The sequence below is a fragment of the Zalophus californianus genome, chromosome 11 (assembly GCF_009762305.2).
Source record: "Zalophus californianus isolate mZalCal1 chromosome 11, mZalCal1.pri.v2, whole genome shotgun sequence".
In the NCBI taxonomy this organism is placed as follows: Eukaryota; Metazoa; Chordata; class Mammalia; order Carnivora; family Otariidae; genus Zalophus; species Zalophus californianus.
Genome location: NC_045605.1, coordinates 113,134,538 through 113,162,519, shown reverse-complemented (window position 1 = coordinate 113,162,519; position 27,982 = coordinate 113,134,538). Strand labels below are relative to the sequence as shown.

Here is a 27,982-nt window from a genome sequence, read left to right as displayed (position 1 = left end):
ATGCCAATCACCCCAGCCTGCAGCTCCCTGGAGCCCTGGCTCTGAAGACCCACGGTGCCCTGAAGGGCCTGGCCTGTGCTGACAGAAGCCGGACCCTTGCCTGTCTCCCGAGGCTGCGTCCAGCAGGAGATGCCGTCATTAGCCCTGACACAGAACTCTTGAGGACTGGCAACAAAGCCTGATTCCCACCCCCCCAGGAATTTCCAGAAGCCACCAAAGAACACTTCACAGGTCTAGAAAGGATACAATTTGAAAAACTGCCCCCAAAATGTGCGTTTCTGAGGGTTCTATCTTCTTTTTATTATTATTTTATGTAGGCTCCATGCTCAGTGTGGAGCCCAATATGGGGCTTGAACTCATGACCCTGACATCAAGAGTCAGACGCTTAACCGACTGAGCCAGCCAGGTGCCCCATGAGGGTTCTGTCTCAAAGAGGAGGGGGAGAATAAGCTGCCCCCACCCCAGGAAGGAGCCAGTCCAACGGGGGGTGGGGGTGGGGAGTGGAACACGCCTTGCAGGGGGATTGGCACTTGCTTTTTGAGCATTTTCAGGTTTGGGTGCAGATCCCTTCTGCTGAGGCTGATGTGCTCCCCCAACCCCAGAGAAGCAGGGAAGCAAGTACACACCCAAGAGCTGAGAAGTGCCCCCTTCCCGCCACGTTCTGCTGCAGCAGCGGAAAAACCCACTCAACGTGCGCTATAAGGATGCCCAGTGGGGGATGGTGCATCATGGGGCCAGGGTCACAGCCCACCACGCTCACCATGTCCTCGGCCCTGGGCACGCGCCCAAACTTCTCAGGATTCGACCCGAGAGGTGGTGGCAGAGGCAGGAAGATGAAATGCAAGGACTCAGGTACTTGTTGGATTCAGTAAAAGAAAACCCAAATAAAGCAGCTTAGTCTGCAGAGCTCAAGGAGCACAGAGGCAGAGCGGGTTTCTGGGAAGCAGGGCCCTTGATGGGCTCCCTGAGAGCTGCTGGCTGGGGGTCTGTCCTGAGGCCAGGGCCCGGCCCGCCCAGACTTGGGGACACAGCCCAAGGGGGAAGCAGCCGCCTCTAGGAGCCAGAGCAGCACCCCTGTGACCCCCATGCTCACACCCGCTTCCTATCACAACTCTGGCCACCCCCTCAGCTCGTTCTAGAGCCAGCGTCCCAAAAGCCAAGTCTCTAGGGTGCTACAGACTTGGAAGAACTTTCTGGAAGTAGGAATCACGGAGGGTGCAGGGCTGGGGGTATTCTTCCACACCCACGGAGGTGTGAACATGCACAGCTCACAGAAACGGCACTTTGAGGCGAGCATCAGGATCAAGCGACGTCCGTAGAAGGGTCTTAGCGCCTGGTGGCCGGGCTGGCTCGCCACTGCACACACAGCCCGTCGTTCCATCTGGGGCGGGTCTTCACCTCTGCCCCTGCGCAGTGGAGCCTCCGAGCCTCAGGAGTGCGAAGAAAACAGGGTGACGAACGGTCAAGGGTTCTAGGGCCACAGAGGCATTTCTGGAAACCCACAGAAGCTTCCAGAACATAGGTGACTGTTCCTCAGGTACCACTCTTGGTCAGCAGGGAAGGCAGGTCCTGTTTCCAGGGCCAGCCAAGCCTGACACCCAAATGCACTGGCGATGAGTACCCCAGGCGCTGGCCCCTGTCTGAGTACCCCTCTGCCCTCTGCCCCTCAGTGCAGGCGGGGGACGCAAGGCTGGCCTCAGCTCTGAGTGGTCAGCGTTCTCGGGGTATAACCTTGTTTGTGCTAGAGAGGAGAGGAAGGAAACTGAGCCAGCAAGTTTGGGGCCGTGTCACTTCAGAGACTGGACAGGAGGGGCCCACATGCCCAGTGCATCGTCGCCCCACGCTGGGGCCTCTGCTGTAGCTTGTCCACCAGCGGCTGCAGGGAGAATGCTACAGGCCGGCCTCGCCGCTGCCCCTCCACTGGGCTGCACACTTGGGCGTTGCGAACTCCAAACCGTCAGGAGAAACAAAACCGAGGCCCACCCACCTCCTGGGCATCTGGGAAGCTGGAGCTGGAGTCACCCGTCCCGGTGGGGCAGGGAAGTCAACTTTATTGACAGACACATGTTATGTACACGTGTGTTACCGCACACGTCACACCCGTGGGTAAGACCGGATGCTTACGAGCCAGGGGATAAAAAAGAGCACCGTGAGAAGGCGCTAAGGGCCTGGGGCCTGCGTCCACCAGCCGCTGCCTCGACCTCCCTCAGGGCTTCTGGGTGGCAGGAGCTCATTTCCAAGGGCGCAGGTCACTTAAAGTCTATTAACAACTTGACCAGCAAGTGTTTTCACCCTCTCCTCAATGTCCCCCAAAGTCCCTGACCCGCGGCAGCCCCACGGCACCATGGAGGGAGGACCCAGGGACCCTCACACGGTGACTTTCTCCATCACACTGTCAGTGACGTGGACTTCGTCCGCCTGGACGGTGACAGCTGCCGACTGACCGCACAGGTGCTGGTGGTCCTTCCAGTCCTGAAAGGAGAGCACACCCCACATTACCATGAGCAGCCACCTCACTGCAGAGTGGGGAGCGAGACCTGGGGCAGGGGCCGCCCAACCCTCTGGCGGTCTCTGCTCTCAGCCCAGGCTCGCCCACCCTCACGTTTAAGGGACCAGCTCACATGGCAAACCACCAGGACGAGCCTTAAACACACCAAGACCCAGAAGCATGTCTACACTCTGACCCCTCCTGCCTTTCAGAGATACGCACAAAAGAAATATCGTCTATGCAAGGAAACATTTGTATCTGATGTTGTTGCCCATAATATAACTTGCAATCCCGAAGGTAAAAAAGAGCTGAAGCCAGCCACTTGTCCACAGAAGGGTTTGGTGGCTGTGGCTCACGGGAAGATTGGGGACAGGGTGGGTGCGCTGGGCAAGATGCCGGCTCCTCCCCGTCCCCCATTAGGGGACAGATGCTGCTACCAGCCTGTTTGCAGGTGGAAATGGAGCTGCGCTCCAGCAAGGCTGGAGCCTGTGTCCACGCCTGTGGAGCTGCCTCTCCGCCCAGACCGGAGTTCTGCAGGACGCCGGGCGGCCACGGCCAGGGAGGGCTGTGTTAGTCAAAACAGAGTAACCCCTGGACAGGAGATTACCATTTTATTTGACATGAATGAATACAAACACACTCAGTGGAAACAAACACACCCAAACACTAACGGATGGTTTCCAGGCAGAACTCCAGCTGGTCATCTTTGTGCTATCCTGTTTTCCAAATTTTCCACAGTAAGTGTGCCCTATTTTTACAATAAAATAGTAACATTTGAAATCATTATATCAAGAAAATGGAAGTTTAACTTGAAATTACCTACAATGAACTTTGTAAATCTACAGAGTGAACCCTCACAGGCTGGCTTCAGGTCCACAGCATCTCACATCCCACACGACAGTTAACCGGGGTCACGGCGGCAAACGGGACAGCAGCAATCATGAGCGTTTTGAGAGAAAACTAGAGACTGGCAAAAGTTCTGAGACCCAACACCCACAACGTGATCTCCGTCAAAAACATTTGCCCTGCAAACAGCACTAATGAGAAAGTAAACGGACAAGTCACAGGCTGGGAGGAAACGTTTGGAGTCACGAATCCCATGAAGGACCCGTGTCCAGCATGTACACAGAACCCTCCATGCTCAGCAAGAGAAACAACCCAACTCACATATGGACAAAATATTTGAACAGACATTTCCCCCAAAAAGACGCACACCACCCACTGAGCGGGGGAGAGGACGCACGGCCGCCCACCGAGCCCGCCCGGGAAAGGATGCACAGCCACCCACTGGGTTAATGGGGGAGAGGATCCTCAGTATCACCGGTCACTAGCAGAGTGCGGATTAACACACGCTGGGGCGCCGCTGGGCAAGGGCCCGGGCAGCCGCGGTCCACTGCATCGCCCCAAGTGCAGGAAGGTAAAACGCGCAGGCGCTTGGGAAAGCAGTTGGGAACCGTCTCAGCAAAATTAAACACAAATTTATAGATGACCCAGCAAGCCTGCACCACCGTATCCACCTAGACGTATGGAAACATGACCACCCGAGAAGGTGCACCAGAGCGTGCCCAAACCCGCAACGACCCGTGCTGTCAGCTCAGGAACAGGGAAGCAAAAGGAGCGAAGCAGTGACGCACGCACCTTGCAACGAATGAGCTGGGGAAACACGGAGCCGAGAAGCCAGATGCCGAGACCACACAGCACAGGACTCCAGGTACTGAGCTGCCCACAGAAGGCAAGGAGATTCATGGGGCCCAAGGCGTCTTTCTGGGGTGATGGACGGTTCTAAAACGGAATTGTGCTGTTTGCACAAGTACGATGTACATTTTGAAAAATCCCTGAACTGTGCCCTGAAGACAGGCGAATGCTGTGGTGTGGCTGTTACACCTCTCGAAGGTGCACCCCACATGCAGGATGCAAGAAGGACGCAGTCTGAGGGCTAAAATCCACAACGGTCCCACCCCGGTCCACCTGGCAGCACCAACCCCCTTGCACCTGTTTTTGGGGGCACAGAGAATTGGAGGGGCCCTTCCAGCTGGACTGCAGGACCTGAGATCAGCATTTATGCCAGACTAGGAAGGGCTCAGGCTTCGATCTCCTCCCTCACATCCTGTCCAAAGTTCATTTTGGGTCCCACATCAGAGGTATGGTTTTTGAAATTAATTTTATATCAACTTACATGAATAAAAACAGAACATGTCTTTATCAACACAACAAACACAGCACACAGTTAACACAATCCATGGAAAAAGGGAATCTCTGTCAACAAGATCATACCTCAAATCTAACCTCCCAGTTCACAGAGGTCTCAAGACTCCAGTTTACATTCAGACAAAATCTGACCTAAAGGGATTCCACTGAGAAAGACACCCACGGACCCTCCTGTGCTGGCTCCCATTCAGGACAGATGGCAGCAACAAGCCCAGAGCCGCGCCACCCTCCCGGCCACCGCCCGTCTGGGCTCCTGCTCAGCCCTGGGCACAGGCTGCTGCCCCAAAGTACCCACAAACAACCTGGTGCCCTTTTCCTCAGCACAAAAGCCTGCTGACACCACTTGAGGGAAACGCAGACTGCCGGTCCCATCTCCCAAATCCCTAGCACCCACGGACAGACAGATGGGTCAGGGGCTAAGAGTGATCCTGGAAGGCAGGTCGTGCCCCCACAGACGCAGCCACCGGCCACCAAGCCCTTGGGGGCAAAATGCTCTGGCACACTGTCCAGGGTGGTGGGCAGGTCTCCGGGGGTTGCGAGGAATGTGAGAACTCACCCCTTCCTCCCTGTGCGCCGCCGCCTCATGAAGCCCTCAGGCACCTGCACACCCCACTGAACAACTCCCGCCCATCATCCCCACCCACCCCTGCCCGGCATCTGCTACACCGGCTACAGAATCAGAAAGCCCCGAGGAAGCGAGTGCCCTGGCCGGGGCCAGTGGTCAGCACGCACATGTCCACTCGTCCACCGCGTCCGGGCAGCAGGAAGGTGGCCCTGTTCATCCACATAACACACTGCCTTCTTCACTCTGCTCGGTTAAGTCCGCACGCAGAGAGAATTACACCCTGGGGGCCGCTGAGTCCGCACGGGAAGGGTGGAAACACCTGACCCTGCAACGGCTACTCTAGGAATGCGGGCGAGCCATGGAAGCAGAGACAGGGCAAGGGCCCCGCCGGCTCCCGGGCTGGGAAGCGCCGGCTGTGACGACCTTGGGGCGGGGACCCCCTAGGGTGGCTTCTTCTTTGGGACTTTGGTGGAGCCTGCGGACACGGGGAGGAGGCCGCTGCCCGGGCACGGGGGGGGGGGGGGGGGGGGGGGGGGTGCTGGGCCTTCTGGAAGGAGCCGGTGCAGCCTCTCAGAGCGAGGAGGGGCAGCGGGGGGCGGGGCGGCGGGGGGGGCACAGGGGGCGGCGGGGGGGGCACAGGGGGCGGCGCGGGGAATGCAGGGGGTGGGGCAGCGGGGGACGCACCTTGCGCTGGCAGAAGGTCGAGCAGTAGTTCACTTTGTGGCAGCCGGTGCACTCGCTCAGGGCCTCCCGGCCACAGTTGACACAGGACTGCTGCAAGAAGGACACAGGCCGGTCAGTGTCGTGGGGACGCCTCCAGCCAGCCAGCCCTGTGACACGTGTCCCCACCCCCGGTGGCGCCCAGACGGACCTTCCCATCACCCCCACAGCCAGCTCCTCTCAGCGGCACTCCTCGTGCCCGCAAGAGATACGGACACAGCAACGTGGGGCCTTTTCCAAAGTCCGAGGAATTTCATTTGTGCCAAGTAAGCAGGGGAAGCCCAACCCAGGAGCGACCGAGTTCTCAGGCACTGGTAACATTTCCCGCGCACCTGGAGCTCTTCCTTTGGGCTAACTGAGGACTTCACACAGGTTAAGTGCCCTGTGCACGGGCGGTCAGAGCGGTGCGGCCAGTGCAGGGGCCGTGCAGCCGTGGGCTCTCCCGCCAACTCTCTGGCACAGGCCGGGGCACCGTCCCAACGACACTGACGGCAGGCCAAGGCCTGTGCACACAGGTCAGTGGGTCAGGGTGTGAGCGGCACCCACGGAAGTCACACGCGCCTCTTTACACAGGGAGCCCCCGCTCTGCGTGGATGAGCAGACCACAGCTAGCCTCTTGCAGAGTTCTGTTCTGAACTTCAGCTTCCTTCTTCACAAGATGCTATATTTACCACATGTAACGTTTTTCCACTCATAAAACCGCCCGCAATGTGTACTCGCTCACTTCCAGAAATATGAGCGTTAGCTGGAATCCGAGGTGCTCATTTAGTTTGCCCCCCTGCCTCTACTTTATAAGGCAAAATACATAAAGGAAAGAAAGAAGAGACAGTCTATAACCCCGTACAGAAATTTCTCCAGGGAGAGCAAAGGCTTCCCAGGGTTCATGGCACCCTGAATGGAAGCAGAGGTGTGGCTGGGTGTGGGGCCCTCGAAGAGAAGAGGCTCCGCGGGAGGGTGCCTGCGCACACGGACTGCACGCCCGGGGGAGCCTTCCTCACTGCCCTCAGGGGAGGCTTCATGCTGGAGGCGGCAGGGGGGCTCAAGTCCTCTCGCAGGACGTCTGTCCCTGCCAACAAGAGAGCACGCACTCATCTGGACCTTCCAGGTTTGCGCTCCAAGTGCCTAGCAGTGTCAGTAGGAGGCAGTGACTCTGAACTGAATCAAAATGTCACAATGAACAGATGGAAAGGGGCTTGTGCCTCTAGCACACGTGAGTGCTCTCAGCTCCTCAGCCTTCCCAAAGCACACTGTGGGAAAATCATTTTTTAACCAGAAATCACACTGTGATTGGCACGTGAGTCCGCCCCCTCAGCTTCAGGTACAGAGACGGACAGACACGTACAGAAACCCCGAGCCGGTCTGTACATGCGGGTTGTGAGTACACGGCTCCGTCTGTCCGCTGAGGGGCCCAGAAGCTACGATGCCCCAGTGGCGAGGAGCACGCCGGCCCCCGGAACTTGGTTCCCCAGACCGTCCTCCAGTGAAGGAACCAGGGCTCCTGGGGAAAAGGCTGGTTCCAGGGCTGGGGCAGGAGATGCCCAGCTGGGTCTGGGGGCCGTCTAGCGCCAAAATGCACACCGAGGGGAGGATGCCAAAGGGGCCCAGGAGCCAAGCAAGAGCTCCCAACGGGCAGAGGTGCAAAAATGTGAGCAAGATAAGGAACACAGGTCTAGGGTACAACCCAGGGTATAAAACACATGTAAAAGGGGCGCCTGGGTGGCTCAGTCGGTTAAGCGACGGCCTTCGGCTCAGGTCATGATCCTGGAGTCCCGGGATCGAGTCCCGCATCGGGCTCCCTGCTGAGCGGGGAACCTGCTTCTCCTTATGGCCCTCCCCCCTCTCATGTGCTCTCGCTCTCTCATTCTCACTCTCCCAAAATAAATAAATCTTAGAAAAAAAAAAACCATAGGTAAACGAGCTCCTCCCAATACGAACAAACAAATGGATAGAAAACAAATCTCTGGTGCAGAAGAATTCCAAAAATACACCAGGATTCCGCACCCACCCTCCCTGTGTCCCCCAGGAGGGGGACGGGACTCACCCCCTCCCCAGGCTGTACTAGCACAATGACTCCGTGTGCAAAGGGAAAAGTCATTTTTATGGAGAAACCTCTGAGCCTACATACTGCCTATGACCTGCCCCCCAAAAGCCTATGCTGAGCCTTTGGGTATTGGGGCCCTTTAGGGTTAGATCAGGTCCTTAGGGTGGGTCCCCTGAGGGACAGGTGCCCTGAAGACACCAGAGAGCACTCTGTGCCCCAATGTGAGCACACGGTGGGAATGTGGGGGCCTGCAGCCTGGAAGAGGCCCCTCCGGGACCTGACCCTGCGAGCCTGCAGGCGCCCTGATTCAACCCCAGCCCAGATGACTGTCTGGGCTCCACTGCCCATGTGTATCCCTCTTCCGTTGGTGCACTTCTGTGCCTCCTATGCTTAGCTCTTAAAACCAAGGACGAGGCTAAGGAACGGTGAAGCGGCCAATGCCAGCTGGGTAGAAGCGTCAGCCAGGAGCCCATGGCAATGGGCCCAGGACGAGGCCACAGGCTGGCGTCTGCTGGACACTATGCCCTTGACAGGGAAGGGCATCTACTCTTCTGCCCCGTTTGTTTAATGTCTGCTGAGCTAATTACACGAATGCAAATGACTCATGATGAAAACTGCAAAAATCTGAATTGCCTCAGCTGGGCTAAATTTGATTTTTTTTTCTTTGTAATTCCAAATAAAATGTCCAAGCAGGCAGTCCTAGGCCTTCCCTCCCTCTGCTGCAAACAGCGGCACTCTCGCTCAGGGAGCCCACCTCTTCCTGACCCCTACAGCCTTCGCTGGTTGTGTCTTGTCTCCTGACCGCCCAGGACTCCTGGGGAGATACTTTGGGAGGGGTTCTACCAGGATCTTCCCAAACAGCCAGCAGTGTTTGTTTTTCCAACCCTGAACGTGTTCCCACGCTGCAGTCACACCGAAGGGCCCCTTGTGATGGCACAGAAACTTGTGTTCTCTGTGGGTGGGAGCTCCGGGAAGGAAGATCTGTTTCACACCAGCCCATGTCAAACACTCCTGTCACGGCAAGTCCCACAACAAAGAGACACTTAGCGGTCTCCCCACGTAAAGCCTAGATGGCCCACAGCCCCGCCCGCCCCTCCTCCCACCTCACGGAACTCTGCCCCCTCCCATGGGCCACTCTTGTGGCTGGGACACGTGCTCTGGGCCTCCCCATCCACACACTGCTTGAGTGGGGGCCTTCCCGCCCTTCTGAACCCCTCCAGGCCCCATAAGGTCCCTGAGAGCAGGCTCTCCATGGGGTCATGCAAATGCGAGGCCCCCTTACTTCACAAGAGCCCAGCATGCAGGCACGGCCATCACAGGGCCACAGAGCTCAGATTTGTCATCCCGTGTGTGGAACTGGGCTCTGCAAGCACACGTGACATCACCAGGCTATCCACAGGGCAGGGCTCCATGAGTTTGGGCTGCGCAGTACCTCCACCTGGCCTCCCCCATCAGGCACTCAGCTCTCCACAAAATTATTTAAGAATGACACGTCCTGGGGCTCCTGGGTGGCTCAGTGGTTAAGCGTCTGCCTTCGGCTCAGGTCATGATCTCGGGGTCCCGGGATCGAGCCCTGCCATCAGGGTCCCTGCTCAGCGGGAAGCCTGCTTCTCCCTCTCCCACTCCCCCTGCTTGTGTTCCCTCTCTTGCTGTGTCTCTGTCAAATAAATAAATTCTTAAAAAAAAAAAAAAAATGACATGTCCTGTCTATGCCCTGTCTATGTCTCGAGAGAAAGGACAGACATGCCCATCACAGGTCCAGCCAATTTCGCAGGTGCAGGACACTGACAGGTGACAGATACACTCAGTGGGGAAGATGCAGGCCCAGACGTGGCCCTCCCATTAAATCGCTTAACATTTTTCCACCTGATGGGATTTTAAGGATAAAGGCATTTCGTGTCCGTTTCTTTCTTAAAAATACATAAAATTACAAATAAAATCCAAAGTCCTGCCTTGTGGGGGTGGCGACCTCACCAATTCAGCCACGGGCAAGAGACCCGCCCCTGTGTCATGGACTTTTCATAACAGGAATTCGGTTTCTGGATCCTTTGAGTGTGAACGGAGAATGCGAATGCTCTCACATGTGAGAAATAAAACACTCGGTGGCTCCCACGCCAAGCTCTACGCCCCTGAACGTTGCCACGACCCCTGGCATGGCAGAAGCTACCTCTGCTTGTCTCCATGTGCTTTCAAGTCTGTCCCACTTGTCACTGGAGAATTCTCACCAAGAGGAGAAAATACATCTACATCAAGTACAAATTCTACTCTGTGAAAGAAAAGCCCACAAAAATTAGTGATGAGGGATGCCTGGGTGGCTCAGTCAGTTAAACATCTGCCTTCGGCTCAGGTCATGAACTCAGGGTCCTGTGATCGAGCCCCCTGTCAGGGCTCCTTGCTTGTTGGGAAGCCTGCTTCTCCCTCTCCCTCTGCCTGCCACTCCCTCTACTTTGCTCTCCCTCTGTCAAATAAATAAAATCTTTAAAAAAAAAATTAGGATGAAAAATCTAAAACTAGAACACTCCCTCCGCTCATTTCCTTGCCAGCACGAAGCTGAGATTTCTGTCCAACTGGTGCCACCTGAACCAGTCTGACAGGAGCTCTGTGTTCACAGGGAGGGGGTCCCAGCACCCCTGGCCAGGGGGGAGTGCAGAGAGCACAGGGTGACCCCAGACACTAGGTCTCCGCAGCACAGAACCATCCTGTGCCAACCACCAAGGGTGGGGCACCGACCAGGTCCTTGGCTGGGGGCCTGCAATTCAGTGACCATTCTAAGTAAGAACACAAATGTCTGTTTTCCAGTCTATGCTTCTACATACAATTTGAATTAGCAAAACGCAGACATTCCTTCCATCTCATTCCCCAGACACTGCCTGGGCAGCTGTGGAGAGACATGCTCTCCTTCCCAGAAGGATGCTGCTGGAAGGACCAGCTGTGGAGTTGGCAGCTGCCCCGTGTGTGGCCTGGGCCCCAAGACCCGGGGGAGGATGCCACAGCTTTTCTTCACAGCTCAGATTCCCTCCCCACCCTTTAAAATGATCCCTCAGGGGCGCCTGGGTGGCTCAGTTGGTTAAGCGACTGCCTTTGGCTCAAGTCATGATCCTGGAGTCCCGGGATCGAGTCCCACATCGGGCTCCCTGCTCGGCGGGGAGTCTGCTTCTCCCTCTGACCCTCCCCCCCATGCTCTCTCTCTCAAATAAATAAATAAATAAATCTTTTTAAAAAAATTTAGAAAATAAAAAAATAAAAAAAAAAAAATGATCCCTCAGGTCCATTTTAACTCTGGGGGAAAGATGCCAGCAACACCCATTCAGCCATCTGAGCAGTACCTGCATCCTTAATATGAGACCCAATGAATGACCATAAGTTTAACCTTTTACAATCACATTGACTTTTTAAAAGTCCCCCCCGCTTTTTTTTAAAGTAGACTCCGTGCCCAGCGTGGAGCTGAACACAGGGCTTGAACTCATGACCCTGAGGTCAGGACCTGAGCTGAGATCAAGAGGCAGGTGCTTAAATGACTGAGCCGCCCAGGTGCCCCTAAAAGTACTTTTCCTAAGCAAACACAAATACCCAATTTAAGAATGGGCAGAGAGCCTGCAGAAGCACAGCTCTATTGTAGACATGCTGGTGGCCAAGCAGCTGGGCATCGTCGAGCTGCTGAGGAGATGCATAGCACAGAGAGATACCCCCTCACACCCACCGGGCGGCTGGAGCCTCACCATCTGCAGGACAACACCAAGACTTCAACAGACGGGAAGGAGAACACAGAGAAACGGGTCATTAAAAACAGTTACAAAAGTAGTTATAAAAACAGTGACTAAAAATCTTCCAAACTGAATCAAAACCAACATGAAGACCTGAGCTTAACATGTTAAACGGGCCTCTTTACTTTCCATATACTGTTGCCTTGAAGGGTCTCCCTGGGGCCCTGGGGACACGGGAGGGTCTGCCCCAACTCAGGTAAGTCAGCTCCTGGACACACTGAACCTCTTGCCAGAAGAGCGCCTTTCAACAGTGAGCCATCTTCTCCAGAGCCCACATCCCCACCTCCTCCTCCACGGGCTTGCTCACACCACTGTGTCCCTGCCCAACTCAGCCGGGGTCAGGCCCCAACAACCCTGAACCCACTGGCCAACCCTGAGCCTGCTCACCCGGCCGTGTCTGTTCCTTCCCACAGAAGCCACTTGCTCACATCTCCCCCCTCACTCCCTCTGCCTCCCAACCCACCCAGGTGCTTCCCCACGTGGCTGAGTCTGGTCCAGCGTGCCTCCTGCTTCTAGGGAGCTGGGAAGTGCTCATGTCTTCATCACGATGACCATCCCACCTCTGCATGTCTGACCACACCTCACAAAAACAAATGCCAGTGCTCCGAACACATCAGCACACACAGGCACGTCACAGCCACATGCTAAACACCAAAAACAAAGACAAGCTCCGGACACAGCCAGGGAGGGAGACCTGTTATGTGGAAGGGATCAAGGATCCTGCTGCAGGATGCAGGGGTGGCATCTTCAAAGAGCTGGGGACGACAGACGTCGAAAGCACTCCAACTGTGCTTCAGAAGGAAAGGGGGTATGGTGGCGGCGCCGCATACACAAGGCACACTGTGCCAAGAAATGTAGAGGCGCAGGGCCCAGCGGCGCCGAGAACACCCGCAGCGGCTAACCAGAAGGCTCCGCACATGTGGAGTGCATGCCGGTGCATGAAGGCAGTCTCAGTTAAGTGTCCAAGCATCACTACAGAGCCTCTGACTGGAACGGGATCTGGTCTGAAACCACTGATGCTAAGAAATCTAGAAAATTCTAAAATGTTTGAGAACCTAGGAGTCATTATCTTTGGGTAAAGAGATTAAGATTTTTTTTCCTACTTTTCTCTTTTCTATAAAATTCATTGATTATGTATTAATTTAAAATTATAGTTTTTTAAAAACTCTTTTAAATGTATCTGCTTCTTCAGAAGAACCAACATTTTTCTTCCTCGGGAAAAAAATCGTATGTTAAGAAATCGTTTAAAAAATTAAGAACCCATGGGGCGCCTGGGTGGCTCAGTCGTTGGGTGTCTGCCTTCGGCTCGGGTCATGATCCCAGGGTCCTGGGATCGAGCCCCACATCAGGCTCCCTGCTCCGCGGGGGGCCTGCTTCTCCCTCTGCCACTCCCCCTGCTTGTGCTCTCTCTCCCTCTCTGTCTCAAATAAATAAATAAAATCTTTAAAAAAATAGCAGTAAATAAATAAATAGATAGATAGATAAAATAAAATAAAATAAAAAATTAAGAACCCAGGGGCGCCTGAGTGGCTCAGTCGTTAAGCGTCTGCCTTCAGCTCAAGTCATGATCCCAGGGTCCTGGGATCAAGTCCTGCATCGGGCTCCCTGCTCAGCGGGCAGTCAGCTTTTCCCTCTGCCGCTCCCAGGGCTCGTGCTCTCTCTCACTCTCTATCTGACAAATAAGTAAATAAAGTCTTCAAAAAAAAAAAAAAAACTAAGAACCTGAAAAGCTCTTCTTTCCTCTGATCTACAAAAAGTAGAAATAAACGAACAGAAATTTTCACATACAGATTTTGTGAAAAAATATCAATCTGACTTTTGTTTACAAGTCAAAGTCCTGGGGCACCTGGGTGGCTCAGTTGTTAAGCGTCTGCCTTCGGCTCAGGTCATGACCTCAGGGTCCTGGGGTCAAGCCCCACGTCGGGCTCCCTGCTCGGCGGGAAGCCTGCTTCTCCCTCTGCCTCTGCCCTTCTCCCTGCTTGTGTGCGCTCTCTCTCACTCTCTCCGTCCAATAAATAAATAAAGTCTTTTAAAAAAACAAAACAACCGCATGGCTGGTGTGCTCCCAGTCCCCACCCTAACCCTGTGCATCCGAGCCACTAGCAGAGCTGCTCCACACTCCTTGGACCTCACTCCATTGCGCACAGACCGCTCCTGCAGGTGCATGCCAGGGAGAGCCGCTCCGGCAGGTTGGGGTTGGGCCACCTGTGCCCACGGTCGAGAGGACTGGCCCTCTGCAACATAAAGGCTCTGGGGAAAAGCCAAAGGGGCTGAGCCCTCTCTGTGCTACAGCGACCAGCTGCCATGGAAAAGCGCTCTGTCCCAAGGCTCTGTGAACCCTGACGCCACGCTTGGGATCCTACTTCTGAAGAACGCCCTGGAAGCTAGAAGGGAAATGCCCACAATGGCACTCAAGGGGCCAGGGAGGTGGTCTCCGTGGGGCACCGAGATGCAGGTGGAGGGGCTGGGATGGGAAAGGGGGTGGTTAACGGGGAAGACGCACATCTGCCCACCAGCTGCCTCAAAGACAGCCCAAAGGAGGCCTCTCCAAATTCAATAGAGCCCAAGACACGTTTTCATCGTATGCCAATAGTCTAAAAAAAGTATACGCAATGTCCGTGACAGGTGAGTGTCCAAAAACAAGTGTCCATGGACTGGTGTGGAACATCTTTTCCCTTTTGAGATAAACCAATCCTATTTACAAGAGCACAAAAGCCTGAGCAGTAAGAGCGTTCAACATTCTATGAGAAAAGCTTAATTTGTAAACGATTCTCCAGTCTCGCTCTTCCAGAAAGGTGGGGAATGTAAGCCAATGTAGACACCGCACGGCAGGCCCCAGAGCCAGCAGAAGGCATGGGTCGGGCAGCCACAGACCAGTGCTTTCTGCTCAGCCTGACGTTACCTCTTTCCGCTCTGTCTCCGCCTGGGCTCTGGCCTGGGCCGCGGCGGCTTCTCGGTAGGAGCTGGCCTGCTTGGCTTGCTCGAACAGCGTCTTCAGCTGCTGTGCTGTACTGAGCAAGGAGTTGACCATCTCTTCCAGGTACAGCCAGCTCCGCTGTTCTGACATTTCCAGCCCGTTGACCACTGTGGGCGACACAGCTTTGGTGGGGGTGGAGGGTGGAACTGCCAAGGCCGGCAGAGAGGTCAACACTAGAACGGTTGGAAACCAAAATAAAACAAGAAATCATTATATTTCCTCCATTAAAACTTCTCATCAAATGTTGGAAAGTGTGGGGGCAAGTGACCCCAGGCATAAATACATGACCTCTCCCTAAAACGCTAGAAGATGGGGAGACATTGCTACATTCACAGCGCTGCACTTAAACGTCCCTCATGCCGCCACCTGCAAGCACCTATGAGACCCAACCCTGTGCGTACAGGGCCGGAAGCCAGATGCTCACAGACAGAAACCACGACAAAGTGTGCCCTGAGCAGGTGGGCCTGAAGCATCAGATGGTGTGGGACAGGGACAGCCTGAGGCAGTGACTCCGGTTACACCACGTGAACACCTGAGATGAAAGAATGAGGGCGCCCGGGCTCCGTCTCTGCTCGTGTCGAGTCCTCCCCGACGTCTGTGGCCACACATGGGGTCCTGATTAGGGGTCACGGGCGTCAGGCTTCTCACGGAGGGAGGACGACATTACAAAGATGGAAAAAGGAGGAAACTGGAAGGGACCTGTGGTTTGGATGGGAACTGCAAACTCAATACACGTGCCGGAGCCGGGACACCCGTGTACGCGTGTCCCACCTCTGTCCACTGGGAGGGCCTGCGGGCAGGGACACCGCCAGAGCAGTGAGCACCCCGGCCTTCCAGGACAAAAGCCCCCGATGTGCCCCACGTAGGAGATGTGGGCGGGGGGGGGGGAATAATGAAGTGCTCGCGAACAAGAGGTTTGTGCGTCTGCAGCGCTATGAGTTTCCGTGTTGCCACATCATCTGTGAAGGCTAAAGTGTACAGCCACCCACCAGCTGGGATCATGAAGCTCCCTTGAAAAAAAAGCGTAGCGATGGCAATGTGTCCAAAATGTGTGGTTAAGTGAGACGTGGAACCAAAATGCACGTGTGGCACATCATCATTAGGTCTTGGAGCGGGAGCGACGGCAACACTAGCCCTTCCACGTTTCACAGACACCGAGTGCTCCATGCCGGCCCCCGAGACGCTGGCCTGGACGCAGGGAGCGCACACCCTCATGGGCAAGTCCCGGCAGTAGCATGGGCCTCCACGTGGGCCGTCTGCTGCCACACTGCGTGTGGACGACCGGGTGAGCCGAGCTCCAGTGGAAGCACGTTCACAGACACGGGCAGCGGATCGGACTTCGCCAGCCCCCAGTCAAGCGTCTCAACAGGACAAACCCACACAAAAGCTACTCCACTTAGAAATTCTGTCCTAATGAGCAACTCTGAGAATACCAGCCTGCAAGTGCGGGAACTGTCTCAAACCAACCTATTTTGGGATGAGATGTTGGCAGCGCGGCCTCTGGAAACGGTGCGATCTGACAGCTGTCCTGGTAGCCTGGGTAGTGGGGCTCCGGGTGGCCGACTCTGCACGGGGGCTGCACACCCGCCTCTTGTACTGTTGGGGACACACAAGGAACACGACAGCCTGCTGACCTGGCTGCGGCTGCACCACGCCCGGGTGAGTCGGGACGGCAGAGATGCTGCAGCTGGGGTATACCGGGGGACGTCAGTCTCAGCCACATCTCTGCACCTTCTGGCCGTGGCTCCTGGAGCACCTACCAGCGCGCCATGGTCCCAGGGGCTTGTGCCGCGTGGCTGCTGGAGAGCAGGAGTCGGCGGACTGGAAGCATTTTCTGTCACACCGATCGACCCGCACCCCCGCAGGTCTGCCCGGCGTCCTCCTGCGCCCACCAATCTGAAGCCCCTGCTCCAGGCTGCCGCTACTGCGCCCAAGGTCAACAGAGGTGACAGGTGCCACCCACGGGGCGGGTGCTGAGGACAACTCACCCGTGGCTCCTGCGAAGACATCGCCCTGGGCCGGGCTCTCTGAAATGACAGCGGTAGCCTCCACGGTGGATGCCCGGTCAAAGGTCAGCGCGCCCGAGGTAGTGATCTGTCCTGAGGGGGTCACGGTGACTGGAAGAGCAGAAGTGCTGTTTACCACCCAGCTCTCCCACAGCGCAGGCCAAAGCCTGGACACAGCACATGCCCTAGATGCCTCTGCAATGGCCGGAAGAGACCAGTAACCCTCAGCGGTCCCCCCCGCCCCCTCCTCAGGGGAGGGGACCCGGGGCTGAGGCATGGGCGGCGGGCTCTCCACAACACCCTGCTCACATCCGACCTGGCAAAAGAGGCAGGGACGGCTTCCTCAGAAAACAAACCATAAAGCGTAAGCCTGCAGCACTTGTGCTCCTGTCGCCTGGGGCTGCCCGAGTCTGCCCAGCCTGCCCGCACTGCGGGGCTGCCTCGGCGGGCACCCAGCACAGGCGCTAACCGCTGATGCGTTGTCCCCGGGACTGCCTCGCCCCACTCCGTAAGTCCCTGCTGCCCATTCTGAGCTTCAAACACAGACCTTCCCTCTGCCCTCCCATCTTTGAGACAATGGTGTGGGCCGTTCACACGCCGGACACGTGCTCGAGGCTGCGAAGACCAAAACCCAAGAACCTTCACTGGGAAGGTGCCCACATGGACGCCCCCTTGGAGGAGGAGCCACTCCAGGTTCATTTCATTAGAAATATGCGTGGGCACCCGCAAAGGGGTCTCCGGAGACGAGGGAGCCCCCCCAACGGTGTTCCCCATGCAAATAGCGAGGCAAGCCCCAGGGGTCAAGAGGTCGGAGGGGCCACGGCTCCATCTCGCTCAAACTCACAGGCGGTGGCAGCTGTGGCGGGAAGCAGCGTGATGTTCTTGGGGGGCTCCTTCTTCACGGGGGTTGTGGGCAGCTCGTTCTCCTTCTTGCGCCTTTTGTAGGGGACAAAGAGCCTGACGGGACCGCTCTGCAGGGAGAGGCACAGTGAGGGGGAGGACGGAGCTGCCCCGCACTCCACTGCTGACAAAGCGACCCGCTCATCTCCCTCCCGTGCCAGGGGCACAGCGAGGCTCGTGAAGGCGGGAAGCTGCAAAGACTGACCTCTCCTCAGGCCCCAAATTCCTCACAATGACAGAAAAGACACTTTTTAAAAGAATACGTGAATAACACTGTTTGAACACAAGAAAAAGTATCATCAACATACAGGATTTTTAGGAACTGCAAGGAGACAGAAAGCAAAAGGGAATGAGTTAAGGAGAAAGAAGAGCCCCCTGCCCAAAACGAGAACATTCCCCAGAAAGGAGGAGGCTCTGTGGTCACCAACTACAGGGGAAACCTCAAAACACCAGCAACCACAGAAGGGACGGTGACAAGCACGGAGCAGATCTGGGAGGGGCGGGGGGAACCGACAGCTGCAGACCCCAAGGGCTGGACCATCTTGCTGGACGTCACCATGCTCGGGGAGCATGAGACCCCCGGGAACCGACGCAGGCTCACTGCTGCGGGCCCCTCCACTCAATTTTTCACTTAGGTCTTCTGTTTTTTCAGTTCTAGAATTTCCTCTCGGTTCTTTTTTTGTAATTCCTGTCTCGTTATGGAGAGTCTCCACCTGCAGAAATATGGCCATCCTCCCTCCTGCTCTGCACGGAGCACACGTGGAGGCCGGATCCCCAGCGGCTGTTTCTGCAGTAAGTGCGGTCACTGGGGGCCCTGACTCGAGGGGTCCGAGTGCTCACTCCATCTGCCGCGTGAGGGCACAGCACCACCGCCTGCCGCCAGGGGGTCTCGCCTGTGAGAAACCAATTTCTGGGGTTGAAGGCCACCCCCCGCCCCTCCTGGCCCGGCTGTGGTGTTCTGCGGTGGACGCCTGAGCCACTGAGACATCGTCCATGGATTCTTCTGACGGGTTCCATGAACACAGACGGTACCAGGAGGCCTCTGTCAAAGTGACACCTCGGCCATGTCTGCCGTGCGTTTTCTCCTGTGCAGCTCCTACTTTCCATCTGTGTGTCTTATACTCGAGCAACACTGAGACTGATTCCTTCTCTGCAGGGCTTCCTGCTGCCGCTCATGGGCTTAGTGACCTGGCTGCACCCCCGCAGAGTCCCACCGGGGGAGTCTCACTGGGCAGAGTCCCACAGGAGGATGCTGCCCTGCTTCCAGCGTCTGCTCCAACAGTGCCCGAGGCATAAACTGCTCCACTGTCTGATCCCAACTGCATTAAGGCTCCTTTATGGGGAGTTTTTGAGACAAACCTCTGAGGTCTGTTCTTATCCCAGGACTCTTGTGAGCTGCAGTTTTCCCTGGTTCTCTGGTTTAGCCTGTTGCTCTCAGGCTCTGCCAGCCTCCCCTTCAGGGCTCACGTCCATACAGCTCTGCTCCAGAGCCAGGGGCAGGAATGGTCCTCACGTCTGTCTGAGCGACAGCCCTGCTTTAGTGGCAAAGCTCTGGACAGCGGCAGAGCTCTGGTCTCGGTCTGCCTCCCATGGCATGGACCTCCACACTAGGAGCGAGCTGGGGTGAGGACGCTGAGGTACAGTACTCCTACCCTGCCACTCCTGAGTGGAGCCTCTGCCCTAAGAGAGGTTGGGTGCAGGAAGGCAGCCCCGATCTCTCGGTCACACTTGCCCAGAATTTAGTTTCTGCCACTCAGAGCCAGGGCTGGGCATGCCGGTCCCTGGTGCTGAAGGGAGAGGGAGTGGGGCTCCCTTTACAGGGAGCTGGAGGGAAGCGGGAGTGAGCAGGTGCACGGGGCTCTTCATACTAAGGTCCCTGAAGTGGAAGCCAGAGTGTTAGAATTTGCAAGTTCGATTCACCAAGTTTTAGTTTATGGACTGTGCCTTTGGTTTCACGTCTGAGAAACCCTAGGCCATGAAGTTCTCCCCTGTTTTCTTCCACCAATGTTAGTTTTATGTTTTGGATAAATCTGGATCTGTGATCCATTTTTAAGTCATTTGTATATAAAGCACCAGGTTGAGGCCAAGGTGCGTCTCTAGGCCCACGGCCGTCTGGTAGTGCCAGCAACTTGCGCATGAGCACACACGGAGCCTCTCGCTTCACCGACACCGTACATCTTCATGACGGCAGCCATGGAACAGGGCTTAATCAGCACGTGCTGGGACTCCTCCAATTTTACTCGTTTTCTCCAAATTGCTTTGGTTGTCCTATTTCCTTTGCCTTTCTGTATACATTTTAAAGTCAGCTTGTTTAAAGCTCCACAGAACCCCGCTGGGATTTGGATAGGAACCGCGTGAAGCCTACAGAACACTGTGGGAAGAACTGGTGCTCTCTGCGCTGTTCTCCACCCCACGGCCTTGGCGCATCTGTCCCAGGTCTTCCCCAGGCCCTCTCTACAGCACTTTCTAGGTTTTTCGTACGCGGATTCGGTACATGTTCTGTTAGACTTACGCGTATTTCAGCGTTTTGGAGTAACTGCAAATAATTCAAGTACTCTAAACTTCCAGATAGAACAAATTCCCTCTTACTGCTCTTTTTCTCCCTATAAGATCCCCGAGAATCTCACTACTAGTTTCTCCAGGTGAATTTTAAAGTCATTTAATTTTCACAAAAATATCCCATTGTTGATTTCACTAGAATCACATTCAATCTATACACAAACTAAACAATCTAAGAATATTTAGTTTTGGGGGCGCCTGGGTGGCTCAGTCATTAAGCATCTGCCTTCGACTCAGGTCATGATCCCAGGGTCCTAGGATCGAGCCCCGCAACGGGCTCCCTGCTCCGCGGGAAGCCTGCTTCTCCCTCTCCCACTCCCCCTGCTTGTGTTCCCTCTCTCGCTGTGTTCCCTCTCTGTCAAATAAATAAAATCTTTAAAAAAAAAAGAATATTTAGTTTTTCCACCCAAGAACATGATGTCTCTCCAATTAAATGTTCATATCTTCTAATTATTAACCAGATGAGTAGTCAAAATAAAATCAGAAAATCTCATTGAGCAGCTTCTAAAATTTGAAAATATTTTTAAATAGAATTCAATGCTAAGGAAAATTGAATACTGGGATATTCATACGTTACAAATCAGTATCACGTTTTTGAAAGCAACATACATTAAAGTCAATGAAAAATAGTTATTCTTTTCAAAATTGTTAAGGATTTACGATAAAGAAATATTTCAAAAGATATTAAAAGCTCCTTATAAATAGTTTCAACGTAGTATTCTTACGAAATAACGTTAAAAACGTAGAATATAAAACAGCACACATATACTTCTTATATCCATGAAGAGAAAGTGTGTGTCTGGTTTTGGGTTAGATTGGTGATGCTACAGGAGCTTTCTGTTGTCCAGACAAGCCCCTTCAAGTGCTTTGACCGGCGGGCAGCCTCGTGCATCACCTGAGGCAACAGAGCAACGTCGGAAAAGCAGAATTTGAGTGAGAAACTGATAACAAGCCCCAGCTAGGCTGCGGTGCCAGGGACACAGGGACATACAGCCCTAGAGCTGCATGCACGGCAGGAGGACAGGACAGGGCACGCGAGCAGGGAGCTGAGGGTGGGCATATGGAGCTGCTGAGCGAGCCAGAGACTCACCAAGGTCATGTCGTCACAGCATGCGGCACAGGTGCAAGATGCAGCGTGAGGGTTTAGGATCCCGTCCTGAAACGCAGGTGCGTGAGAAAGTCAGCCTTCCGCATGAGCCATCGACGCTAGAGGAGGGCAACTAGTTCTGCCACTGCTCTGCCGCTCATGCAGTTCAAACCCTGTCGCTTCCAGAAACTGACCTCTCCCCCACACTTCTGTACATTATCAGTGGCAGGATCCACAGCTTCCCCTCCAGGAGGTGAAAAGGTTCTACGGACATTATTTCTTGATCAACACCCAAGGCACTACACTGCAAAGAGCAGTGAGAAGCCCTCTTCTTGTATGATGAGTAAACTGAGGCAGAGGGAAGTTAGGCTTTTGAAGAGGGCACATGCCCCAGCCGGAGCTCCTGTGTTGCCTCATGCACTCCTGACAATACCATCACTGTCCTCCTGTGTGAAACACCAGCAAAACAAGGCTGGTGCCTGGCCCAGGGCCACACATCCAGGGGGCACAGGACCCAGAGCCCGACCGCCTGACTGCGTTCGGCGGCCCCGCCACAGGGCACAGCGGCCAGGGAAGCCCCACAGCCTAAGCCTGGGGAGACACTCCTGCTGCATCTGCAAGCTTTCTGCTAAGACACAGGGCACCTGAATGAGGCACTGCAACGGCCTGCCCGCGTAGCGAATGCTTCTCTTCCAGTCTTTACTGCTGGCTCTTCCTGCCATGGCTTCAAACTCAGTTGGACTGTACCAGTTCTCCCCCTGCTTAATGCATCGGCCCCGGCCTCCTAAAATGACACACGGGACCAGCAGAGTAAGGGCAATGCCCGCCCACAGCACCGCCGTTGGCTGACAGTGGCCAGGTCCCCCTCCTCTCCTTCCCACCTCCTACCTGGCTCCTCCTCAAACACCAGAGCCCCCACCTGGGCCTGCGCGATCTCACCCTTTCCCATGGACAGCCCCCACCACGACATCACACGTGCAGGCCACGCCTGCCTACTTTATCTGTCTGCTCCCCGGCCACGGGCAACAAAGGCCCAACATGGTCTCACACGGAGCTCGTGACATCTGCCCCACTCCCAGAATGGGGGTGGGTCCCCATCGCTACGGGTCCCCAAGCTGACCCGGGAACTTAGGGAGCGCACTCCAGGCCTGCCTCTCCCCGTGCTCTCCCTCCTCCACGGATCACTATGTCTTCTCACTGTGCCCCCGCCACGCCCCAAACCTGTCCCGGCCTCAGCTCTAGTGCCCAGGGGCCGCGAGCCCAGCCTGCTTCACTGGGCCCGGGCCCTGCGCAGCCACCAGGGGAAGGGCGTGTCTGCATCCTGTGCAGCGGGGGCCCACGCCGCCTCACCTGAGCCCAGCCGGCTCTTGAACAGCGTGCCGCTGATGTTCCGGCAGCGCACGGGCAGCTCGCTGTCGTACACCGAGGGGTCCCAGTTGTATTTGGTTCCGCCTCTTTCTTGGCCGGGAGCAGCAGGGCTTGGAGGGCACTGAGGGCCTTGAGCAAAGGAAGCATTTTGAAAATAAGAGATGCGGGACACTCCCAGCACAACCGGAAAAATACAAGCACCTCCTGGACTCTAACGGCGGGTCCTACCGCTACCACCCCAACACAGCAGCACCGTCCCCTTCCGCTCTGGGCAGCTCCTCTTCGGCCTGGAAAAGCCCACTTTCTCTCCTCAGACAATAATATTCCTATTCCAAGTTTACCACAAAACTAAAGAAGCCAATTCCAGAGTGAACCCGCGAGCGCTCAGATGCGTTCTGCTCTGGAAAGCCGGGGGCGGGAACGGGCAACACCTGGAGTAAGCGGAGCAGCTGGCCCCTTCAGCCCGGCCGTCTCCACGATGCTCCCGTCCGTGTGCACGACAATCAGCGTGGCCTTCTCAGTGTTCAGGCTGTCCCCGATCTGCAGCGCCGTCCTGCCAGACTGGAAGAAAGAACGTCCCCTAAGTCGTCTCAGACAACAGCTGCACGGCCTGTCGCCTGGTCCTTGCTCACCATCACCAACAAGGGCACCGACTGGGATTCCGGGGCCTCTTTCAAAGACGCCCCTAAAACACCTAAACACAGAGCCAAGAACAAGAAAGACAATGCTCCGGGAGGCCCTGAGCAAATGCTCACAACCGCCTGCCACAGGGAAAAAATAAACATGTCCCACAAATACACCCTGGAAACAGGAAGTACCCTCACGTCTACCTGAGCAGCCTCTGCAAGTTCACAGGTTTCTAGCGAGGGTTCTGAGAGACAAGTCCACAGTCACAGCCGGGGTCTGGGGCAGGATTCCCTTTTCATGCCCATGCCCCATGCACAGCTCTACCGATGGCCACCAGACACCAGGACCTCCCCAACCACGCTGCTCATACATCTGTCCACGGTGGCCAGGGGCTACCATGACAGCACCTACTTCCTCTGGGCTGGCCTGGCCTCACCCTTCAAGCTGCCCTGCTCCCCGGGAGAGCCAGATGCCCCTCTCCCATCCCTGCTGGCCCTAGGCGCACACCTCACGGGGCTCTGGCAAACAAACTCTCAAGGCTTTTCCCAGACAGCCCTGGGGTAGATGACACTCACTCCAAGCAGCCTGTTCAAACCCAACATCCTGGGGTGCTCTGATGCTTTCATGGTGAGAATAGAACCGACGAAGGCAAAGTGAAAAGACCTTTCCTTACATCTGAAAATCAAATCAGGGGAAGTGAGTACCAGCTCATTGTGGAGTCGAGGGACCTCCACCCCACGAGCACACAGACACACACACATGTGCATATTACACCCATGCCTGGGCTCATACACCTGGAGAGTCATTGCCTCAGTAAGCGTGTCAACACTGCTCATGTCTGAATCACTTAACACAAGCAACTCTACTGGAAAAAGGGAACATTCTGTGTTCATTTACAAATCACAAAACTATTTTCCTTATTAAGGCCAATGAGAATATACAGATATTTGAGACCCAGATCACACTAAGTCTGCGGGTCTTCCTGTCCTCAGAGCCTACTGCAAGCACTGCATCCAGGAGGCTGCACCCCAGCTCCCTGACCCTCTGGCTCCAGTGCTTTCTAGAAAAGAGGACAAACCAGAATCTGCTGGGAAGGAGAGACCAGTTGGAAGCATGAAACTGTCAGATGGCTATCAACTCATATGCATTCTGACACCCTAAGAAATAAAGCAAGTTTCTGAAATCTGTAGTCTGCTATTATAATTAAGAGCGCAAGTTTTCTGTTTGTTGCCATGCCAACGACAGTAACTTTGCTTCCAGGGATATAGTGTCCCAGGTGTGTGATCAAGGCTAGAGAGAAACCGTAACTGATGGCTGTGGCAAAGCTCCAGGAGAGTCCCCCATTGTGCGGTCATCTGGCCAGGACTGACCGGGAGACAGGAGCACAGTCACACCCCTCAGGGCACCCAAGGAACCCAGAGCAGGCCTCTGGGACAGCCAGGCTTAGGGAAGATGCCCTCTGGGTTCTGGGGAAAAGTGCTCGCAGGGCAGCTTACCAGAACGTGTCCCGAGAGGGAGGCGGCATTCGCCACGGACGTGGTGAAGACGTTGTCTGCGGAGGCGCCCACATTGGCCACGGTCACCGTGGTCACCTCTGCAACACAGGAGTCTGATTCAGCATACTGTCAGAGCTGGGGGCCTCCCACTTGGGCCCCCAAACAGCATCTCTCCGTCAGTTATCTGCACTTCTAACCAGGGGACTCTCAACGTTTGTACACTAAGTGCTCACTCAATACTTCTAGACCATAGGCTAGGTGATCTGGGTCTTAGAAAAAGAGAGAGGAAAGGCTCTCCTGGCATTAGAGCCTTTCTCATTTGCAGTGAAAACCCGCCCCCGCCACTGTCCTACTGAGCCGCCCCTGGGCTTCTTGCTCCCTTTCAGGAGAAAACCACACACCAAGGCTCCAAGCATCCTGTGATCATCCTGTGATCAGACACCTGCCGTGTCACCGACAGACAGTTCCCTCCCTTCCCGACCCCCCTCTCCAGGTCAGCACAGGGCAGGCTCAGGTCCCTTCAGCGCCCGCCCCCCTCACTGCACACTGCAGCGGCTTTCCTTCCCTCTCCGGGGCTGGGTCACACAGCGCTCTAGAACGGCCCGTGCCTGGGGCAGTCTCTGGCACACGGGAAGTGCCCCACAAACACGGGCCCAGAGAGTCCTGCATATTCCATGATGCCAGCGCCCTCACACGCCACTGAACACCTGTCCCCCGTCTGTGTCCTCCCCTAGACCACACCCCAGGAGTGCCGAGGAGATCCCTGCCTGAACACACCGGACTCGGCCAAGCAGCTGTCTGCCCAGAGGAGGTGGGCTCAGACGGGCAACATGTCCCGCTGAGTTACTTCCACCTGGAAATTACCCGACCTCAGGAACTTATGACAGAAAAGTTGTAATGCTTTCAAGTATGCAAAAACACAACTATAAAATTTTGCAGGAAAAACAACTCATTTCTCTGAGGCTGTGATGAATGGTATCACATTTCTTTTCCGCATCCAGAAAAAAACATTATGCAAAAAGCACAAAAAACTGAAGAAAAACTTCATGGTCCAAAATCCCAACATTAAACCAGTTTAGCCACAAGAACCGCAGGCTCTAACAGCCGCAAAGCTTCTTCCCTCCCTCGTGAGGCCCCCAGGCAGGCCACACACAGACCACGGCACTGGGGCAAAGCAGGACCTGGCCTGCACCTGCCGGAGGAACACCTGCAGTGACCAGGCCGAGGCGCGAGGAGGCTGCCGCCAGCCCCCAAACCTGGGCGCTCCTTAGGTGAAAGCGCCTGACAACGACATGGCGATGCTCTGCCGGGGTTCCCACGCACACCTCCGAGTCCTCGGGGGCCTCCGGCGCCCCTGGGGCGCTCCCGGTTGGGACGGGGCGCGACACCTGGGGCAGTCTCTACCATCTTTGGGTCCGAACAGAGCCGAACGCTGCCGAGCCCGGGTACTCCCGAGCCTCGGCTCTCCGGCTCCTCTTGTACGGAAGTGCCCGAGCGCGGCCGGCGGGTCGCACGGGCCTCGGCCGCGGATCGAATCGACCCCCGAAGCGCGGCGCGCGGGCGGGTCCCTTCAGGAGCAGAAGCGAAAATGGCCGAAGGGCCGCGAGTAGGGCGGAGCTGTCTCCCCTACCATCTGGGGAGACACACTGGGGCCGACAGGAGGGCAATCTGGGGAGTCAAAGCACGACGCCGACCTCTGCTCCCAGAGGTCACGGGGCCTCCCGAGCTGGCCTCTGCTCCCAGAGGTCACGGGGCCTCCCGGGCTGGGTGAGCACTGTCTTGCCCCCTGGCTCTCAGGTCACCCCTGAACTAACGCCCACGATTCCCGGTGACCAGACACACCCACCCTCAAGCCCCTCCGGGGCAGGACCCACGTCCGATCCCCCGGCCCCCGGGGTCACCCGCGCCAGGCAGAGACAGGGAAGAAGACAGGCAAGGCAAGAGCAGGCAGCGGGAAGGTTCTGGAAGGAGCGCAGAGCGCGGCACGCGGGGGGCGGGGGAGCAGGCACCAGTTAAGAGGTCTGGGAAGCAGGTCCGGGGTAGTGCGCACAGCGGGCGGGGCCGGCCGGTGACGTGGGCAGGCGTGCCGCAGCGTCAGGCGCGCCAGGTAGGTGCGAGGCGTGCGGGAGGCATGTGTTCGGGGGAGCAGCGGCAGGCCGGTCGCCGGGGCGCGCGCAGGGCAGGTGTGCGTGGGAGGCAGGGCGTGCGGGGCAGGTGCGCGCAGGTGCGCGGGGCAGGTGCGCCGCAGGTGCGCGGGAACCGCGGGCGGGCGGCACTTGCCTGCAAAGGCTGCGGCCGCGGCGGCCTCGTCGGGGCCCGGTAGGGCCTCGGCGCCTATGTCCATGTGCCCGGGCTCGGCGGCCATCACCGCCACGGCCGTCACCCGCCGTGTCTCGCGCTCTGCCTCCGAGTCCCCGTCCTCCTCCGAGTCCTCGTCCCTGCTGAGCACCGGCTCCTCCGCCTCGCCTCCCGCCGCGGCCGCGGCCGCCGCCGCCACAGCGGCCGCGGCCGCCACCGCCGCCGCCTCGGCCAGGCCCAGCTGCTTGGCGGCCGAGTCCGAGTCCTCCATCCGGACTCCGCCGAGCCCGCCCGAAGGCGCCGGCCGGGGCCGCCCGAAGGCCGGGACGGAGCCCGAAGCGCGCCGCGGGAACAGGGCCGCCCGAGCCGAGCCGAGGCGAGCCGAGGCCGCCCGAAGCTGCCAGCCGAGCCGAGCCGAGCCGAGCCTGCCCGAAGCCGCCCGCCCCGCCGAGCCGAGGCCGCCCGAACAGGGGCCGAACCGGCACGAAGCGGCCTAGTCGAGCCCTGCCGACGGCCAAGAGTCCGGAACCGAGGAGGGCCGAAGCGGCCCGAAGTGCGGGGCCGAGTCGGTCCGAATTGGCCCGAGGCGGCACGACGGCTTCCGAGCGGCTCTGCGCTACACCCCCCCCCCCCCCCCCACTCAGCGCCTAAGAGAGCGGCGCCACCCGTCGCCCCCCGCAACAGGGTCGCCGACTGCGGGGCCGAATCTCGCCGATCTCCAACGCAGCGCGGCCGGGCCCAGAGAACCTCTCGCCGCAGGCTCCGCCCGCCCCCGCCGCGAGCGGGAGCCGAGTCCGTCCGAGGCGGAGCCGAACAGAGCCGAACGCTGCCGAGCCCGGGTACTCCCGAGCCTCGGCTCTCCGGCTCCTCTTGAACGA

General features: G+C 56.8%; 1 protein-coding gene across 5 annotated transcripts; it reads right to left on the bottom strand.

The window, feature by feature from the left end:
* Positions 1–2,013: 2,013 nt before the first annotated feature.
* On the bottom strand, positions 2,014–27,728 carry DEAF1 (DEAF1 transcription factor). 5 transcript variants are annotated; one of them, XM_027578184.1, is made up of 13 exons: positions 27,087–27,728; positions 24,807–24,904; positions 23,115–23,244; positions 22,666–22,812; positions 21,960–22,099; positions 21,319–21,384; positions 17,614–17,740; positions 16,752–16,880; positions 16,231–16,359; positions 14,689–14,870; positions 5,946–6,035; positions 4,127–4,270; positions 2,014–2,472 (listed from the first exon to the last, which is right to left on the bottom strand). In XM_027578184.1, the coding sequence occupies exons 1-13, from the start codon at positions 27,373–27,375 to the stop codon at positions 2,368–2,370; spliced, it is 1,776 nt and encodes a 591-aa protein (XP_027433985.1). In that variant the 5' UTR covers positions 27,376–27,728; the 3' UTR covers positions 2,014–2,367. The 5 variants fall into 5 exon arrangements, with proteins under 5 accessions (XP_027433985.1, XP_027433984.1, XP_027433987.1 ...); XM_027578183.1 differs by having other exon boundaries at positions 14,689–14,936; positions 27,087–27,726; XM_027578185.1 differs by lacking the exon at positions 2,014–2,472 and adding an exon at positions 3,484–3,525 and having other exon boundaries at positions 14,689–14,936; positions 27,087–27,726.
* Positions 27,729–27,982: the final 254 nt, after the last annotated feature.